The sequence below is a fragment of the Lagopus leucura genome, unplaced genomic scaffold (assembly GCF_019238085.1).
Source record: "Lagopus leucura isolate 7727_CA_CO unplaced genomic scaffold, USGS_WTPT01 Super-Scaffold_100004, whole genome shotgun sequence".
In the NCBI taxonomy this organism is placed as follows: Eukaryota; Metazoa; Chordata; class Aves; order Galliformes; family Phasianidae; genus Lagopus; species Lagopus leucura.
Genome location: NW_024962264.1, coordinates 28,977,595 through 28,983,594, shown reverse-complemented (window position 1 = coordinate 28,983,594; position 6,000 = coordinate 28,977,595). Strand labels below are relative to the sequence as shown.

At 48.1% G+C, this 6,000-nt stretch overlaps 1 protein-coding gene across 2 annotated transcripts; it reads left to right on the top strand.

Moving 5' to 3' along the window:
* Window positions 1–654: 654 nt before the first annotated feature.
* Window positions 655–3,929, top strand: HOPX (HOP homeobox). Of its 2 annotated transcripts, XM_042871762.1 has the most exons (3): window positions 655–757; window positions 984–1,152; window positions 3,243–3,929. In XM_042871762.1, the coding sequence occupies exons 2-3, from the start codon at window positions 1,009–1,011 to the stop codon at window positions 3,318–3,320; spliced, it is 222 nt and encodes a 73-aa protein (XP_042727696.1). In that variant the 5' UTR covers window positions 655–757; window positions 984–1,008; the 3' UTR covers window positions 3,321–3,929. The 2 variants fall into 2 exon arrangements, with proteins under 2 accessions (XP_042727696.1, XP_042727697.1); XM_042871763.1 differs by lacking the exon at window positions 655–757 and having other exon boundaries at window positions 764–1,152.
* Window positions 3,930–6,000: the final 2,071 nt, after the last annotated feature.

Below are 6,000 nucleotides of genomic sequence, written 5' to 3'. Positions count from 1 at the left end.
CCTATTCCAGCAGTGCTGCCATTCAGGTGAGAGCTCTCAGGCACCCGATATGCTCCAGGGTACAGTGTGGGTTATAGTTATCCTTCAACTGGGAAAACAGTTGGCTTTAAAGCTGCGCAATTGGTGATATTGGCATTGAGGTTACATCTCCAGAGCCAAAAGGAAGGAGAATCTGTGGAGGCAGGGAAGGTGGGCAGTGGGTGGCCCAGCAGAGACATGGAGAAAGCAGGAGAGCAGAGCAAGAATGGCCACATTTCTGAACTCAGCTCCTCCCCTGCCACCGCCCCACAGCTCAGTTTCAGAAACACAGAGGCAATTCACTATCAAAAGACTTGTGTGTCCTCAGGTTTCAGTTGGCTTGCCTTTCTGCCAGGCGAGAGCACACGTAAAACCCTGCAGAAGAGAGGTGTGGGGCTTGTCCAAAATGTTTTGTTCCCAACGTCTCCTTCATCTTTTGGCTTGTGATTCCCCTGCACAAACTTGCATGGTGGCTGGGAAGAAAAAGTGAAAACATGGCTGGATGCCAGACACTATCCCCTGTCCCATGGAATATGTATATATATATTTAAATTAATGACTTTAAACGAACCCTCCCCCACTGCACTCATTGCTGTGACATCACTCCCAAGTGACGCCCAAGTCTAAATACGGCTGTAAACAGGAATCGTCCCCACGGGAGTCACGCTGGCTATAAATCCAGCAGCAGAGAGGCTTGCTGAGCAGAAGAGAGGCTACAGCTTCCTGCCGGCTGGGGATGGTGAGGAAGCACTGCTGGGTGCTGTTGGGCATGCAGCTGCCGCCACAGGGAAACTGAGGCAGGCACTGCAGGGAGGGGCAGGGCTGGGAAAGGAGCTGTGCCCTGCCTCGGCCAGAGGCCACTGGGGAAGAGGGAGCTGCTGGCAACAGGGATGCCTAAGCTGGGGCTCAGCGAGCATAATCTCTCCAGTCTCAGCCTTGGCAATAACCCCAGCCCCTTTCTGTAGTGCCTGACCCCACCATCCAGGAGAAATGGCCACAGAGAAGCCAGTGACTCCTACTGAGGAGCAGCTAGAGATCCTGGAGTACAATTTTTGCAAGGTGAACAAGCATCCTGATCCCACCACGCTGTGCCTCATTGCAGCAGAGACCGGGCTTTCTGAAGAGCAGACCCTGGTGAGTGTGCACCCCTCAGCCTCCCCTTGGCACTGGCCTTGCTCTCTCCACACATGCCTCTGCACCCTGCACAGCTCCTGCCTACCCTGTCCTCTGTTCTTCATCATACACCCTGTATCTTCTGTCCCCACAAACTCCCTGCTGTACCTCTCATGCTACCCCATCACCACCTGTACCCCTTTGTGACTCACATATTCCCTCCTTACGTTCTTATACTGCACGCTACTGCACCCACAAGCCTTCTTTGCATTTCTTACCCCACACTGCACCCATGGAGCCCTGCTGAACCCCACCTCCTCCCTGCACCCCACCAGTTCCTGCCCCTGCATCCCCAAAGCCCCTTCCCCTGTAACCGCAGCCACCTGGGCTTCCCAAATCACAGCTGGATGCCCTGTTGGTTTCCTTGTGGCTCCAATGCCCCAACCCCAGGCTGGGCTGGGCGGTTGGCACTTTCAGCACCTGCTGTGTGTCACTAGCTGGCAGCAGGGCCATGCATGCTGTCCATTCCTTCTAACCTAATAGTCCTCATAGTTCCTTCTGAGAGTCCCAGGTACCCAAATGACTGTTGGTTTTGTGGTAAGAAGAATTGTGGTCATTTTAAAACAGATGCAGGATAGATACAGTTCTTGCAGGATGTGCTGTGGGACATACCCAAGCTGTGCCAGCTCTTTATCACTGCAGTTAGATAATCCACCATCCCTGAATGTTATGTTAGGAAAATCTGTCAGCCTCTCTGAGAGACATGAAGGTCTCTAAAGAGGCTGCCTCTGCTTGGGACTTGCTGAGTGCCTTGTGCTCCATCTGGCTGCCTGCTGGGTCTCAAAGGCAACCAGCTCCTTCCCAACACCAGGCTGCAGAGCAGCTCCTGTTTTGATGCAGATGCGTTATGAACTCTTAGATAGCAGGTTTCCTGGGTGTAGAAATCAAACTCATACAGAAAAAGTGCAGCATTTTGCAGAGTTGCCAAGCCTGGTTCTCCCTGGGCAAAGCCAAGGGGCAGGAGAGGCAAGCAAGCAATGCCAGTATTTAGCCTGTTCCAGTGAAGGATACTGGGTGTAACACCCAGAGCACTCCCAGAGTTCTGAAGATGAAGGTCACGTTAGGAATAGGATCAGGATTGAGCTGCGATGTGCCTGCATTGCGTATGGCACAGACTCACCACTCCTGACACTCGGAGTGCTTTACTGGCCAGATATAGCAAGCATTTTAATGCCAGTAAAATCAAGATGCAGATGTACTGAGTCAACAGGACATGATGGTTTGAGACAGGAAGTGAAATTTTTTAGGAGGCAGGCAGGCAGGCAATCAGCTTGTTGGATGTAGTTTAAGGCAGAGCTAGCATGAGGGCCACTTGCACTGAACGCCATGGTTGTATCATTAGTGACTGGAATGGCTTCAAAAATAGCTGTGAACAAATATAGCAACAGAATGAGCAGCAACAAAGCATGTCACAGGCAAATGCCTAAAGACAAGCCTGAGCTGTGCTTCCAGCACATGAGTTATTCTTCTTACGGAGGTGTTGTGGCTTTACCCAACTGCTTTTGTCCAGCATTTCAAATTGCAGCTGAGCTGAAGTGGCACCAGCAGGTCTGGGAGCTGGATTAGAGATGCCAAGTCATAAAAAATAATGTAGCAATTAATATTACTTGAAGACTAAGATAAATTTGAACCCACCTTAAGAATCTGTTTGTCCTTAAATCTGCAGTGTCACTGTGTTTTTCCTCTCAGTCTTTGTGAAGCAAGTTAACTTTTGGTTCCTGTCATTTTGGGACCTGCGGTGAATGTTTCACTGCTACAGCCGCAGACACTACCCAGGAGGTTTAGCCTACTTACTCTGTTTGTAAGACAAATCTGGACTCACAGCAATAAAATGAGGACTCACACAGGTTGTCAAAGTCTGAAAAGGCCTGAAAGAGATGTACTCACATTTGACAAAACCTTTTGGTTATGAACACCTTGCTAAAAGCAGCACCCTGAGTTTCCTTCACCTCATTCCACATGCTGGCCCCATCTGCACCTTTTGCAAGGCTTTCTGAATGTTTGCTCAGCCCACTGCACTCAGTCTCTGTTGTGTTTTTTTTTCCTTCCAGAAATGGTTCAAGCAGCGCCTGGCAGAATGGAGGAAGTCTGAAGGGCTGCCCTCAGAATGTGGGTCTGTCAGGGACTAGAGGATGCTGCTCCTGGCCCCATCCATGCTGTAAACGATGGTGAAGATCTTCAAAGTGGGTTTACTTGGGGTTCTCCTGTCACAAAAGGTTTCAAGATACAAAGCAATACCCTGATATTTAACATAATTTTTATTTATAGAAGATTATATATATATAATATGTATGTATATGTGTATACAGCTTCTGATGGCTGTGTAACTTGTCTAGCAATTCCCATTAATAGCAGCTGCACAGGCCAGGAAATCTCATGCCCTTGTCCTGGACTCATGGAAAAGCTGCCATGAAACGTTCAAGCACAGGGGGGAGGAATAGAGATTTCTTTTCCCTATTATCCCAAGAGGCAAAGCATGCACGCTAGCTTTAGTATATAGAGCATCCAGAGAGGAGGGCAATTGGAAAACTTGATGTCTTGTTCCTGTGGTGTCTTGGTTAATATAAGGTGCCCGTGCCAGCTCTGGATATTGACAAGATGAAAGCCTACATCATTAACAGACTGAGCCAAGATCCCTTGAATGTATGTCTCACATTTCTGTTAAAGGTAACCGAAGGGAGAGAACTGGTCTTTTCTTTGTCCAAAGTATGAATAAAAACCAAAGATTTTTGGTGAGAGATGCTATGTTGTGTCCCTCCCCATGCTCCCTGCCCCAGGAACAGAAGGCACACTCCTCTGGGTGGATAACGCTTCTCCAAAACGGGGTCAGCAGGCGCTGGGTTTTTCCCCTCTTGCCACAGAGTTGGGCAACCTCTGGTCTAGGGCACCCTCCATCCATCCACAGCACACAACCCAGGCGTGGGGTAGCAAGATGCTGTTCGGGGGGGTTCCCTGCAGGGTCAGAGGCCAGCTGCCAGCCCCTTTATGGCTGTTCACAAGCCAGAGTGACAGTGCTGGGGCTCTTCACAGAGGCCAGTTTCTGGTCCATTCTGGTACAGGACAGACTGAAAAGTAACAAGCATTATTTACCTAGTGACCTTACCTTGTACAGTAGGGACCAAAATCCTCTCTTTAGTAGATCAGTGAGTCAATTAGTGGATCCCCTGATAAATCCTCTTCCAGTTTGTAGTCACCTGCCTCTGCTACTCCTGAAGGAATCAGCTTAACGCAGAGAAGATTAAGAGACACTGACTGGCACTTAAACTGGCATGTGCTTAGAATCCTCATTTTTGCTTATTCATTTATTCTCCTGCAGTGGTATGTTCATTTTATTCCTTGCTGGAGAGCATCACTATCACATCAGTATCTCCAGCCAATGCTTGGATTGCCAATGCCAAGCACACTAAACTCACTAGAAACATATAAAATCATTTTCTCCTGTGCCATGTCCTGCTTAGGCTGTGCTGCTCCCATCCAGCAGCCAAACCGACCCACACTTCAACCCAACTGAAGCTCTAGGTTTGCCCTGTAAAGTGTGGCACTAATACCCATACCCAGTAATGCCACTATCCTGGGGCATGGCAGAGATGTTGTAGCATCCCATGAGAGGGTCTAGATTGTCTTAGTTTTCCCATAGAAGCCTGGTAAGAACAGTAAGGGTGTGAAATGCACCTTTAAAAACATACAAATGTATTATGTCTCTGTTGGGACCATTCTTCCCTGTCTAAGAAGGGGCACACTCAGCCCATCTCCCCCACAGCTGTAAAGGGCTGCTGGCTTTATGCTGAGCACTCACCTTATTAGGCACTGAATTTCCTAATGCTGTGCAGGTGGTTGCTGTCAACTTGAAAAGGACCTTCAAGTAATGAGTCTGGTTTTACAGTTCCCAAGGGATGTGTAGAAAGGGTCATTTCATTACACCTCTGAAACCCCTGCAGGGGTTTCATGATTGCATTTTTCTTGCTTACCGTTACCACCTAACTATACCACAGGTATGACAGTAGAAATAATAATAATGTTACAGTCAGGGTGTGCCATGGAAAGTGGGTGAGGTTTTACAGCACCTTAGTGGTAACTCTCACGTGCCCAGGGCAAATTTAGAGTTGTTCATCCTGGACTATGGAAAGAGAGAGACTGTGTGAACTCTCCCTTGGTGGGAGAGGGTACCAGGGCAGTCATAACAGCACAGCAGGACAGTGGGTTTGTGGAGACTTTTTGGAGCGTGGTGACGCCCGTTCACTCTGGTATGTTTAAGGGTTCTTTCTCTTTCCAAGTAACTTTTCATCAGTTTAATCCAGTGAACTCAACAGCCCACTGATTTTTGTGCTCTCTCTGATTGCAGAGACATGAATTTGCAAACCTGCTCTTTCTGCAAGGTTCTTTTTGGACATGACAGGGAGGGGAAAGCATGTTTCTGTTTCATAACTTGCCAGGCAACCCTAGCAGGTAGGTTGGATGATTAGCCAGCCTAGGCTGCCCAGACAAACAGAAACACCTGTTATCAACGCTTTCATAGATTACTGAAAGGTACCATGGGGATAGCACTGTTCCCACAAGGCTTTAGGAGCAAAGGTGAAGATATATTTCTTAAAGGGCTTAAAAACCTTGCAATTTTATTTCAGTCCATTGAGCACAGATGTCTTAGATGCTATAGAAACACAGGGATATAGACCTTTTGTACCCCAGGACCAACTATTATGCAGCACTGAAAATCTTCATACTGAGTATTGACCAGAAAAAAACCATTCACCTAGCACAGTTATCATAGACTGTTCCTGGTTAAGTGTCCCAGGCCTGGAGCAACTGCAT

Bases quoted from the DNA above. Each gene is read 5' to 3' on its own strand.
- HOPX (XM_042871762.1), top strand. From the start codon at position 1,009: ATGGCCACAGAGAAGCCAGTGACTCCTACTGAGGAGCAGCTAGAGATC. The intron at 1,153-3,242 runs GTGAGTGTGCAC...TTTTCCTTCCAG, and splicing joins TTTCTGAAGAGCAGACCCTG to AAATGGTTCAAGCAGCGCCT.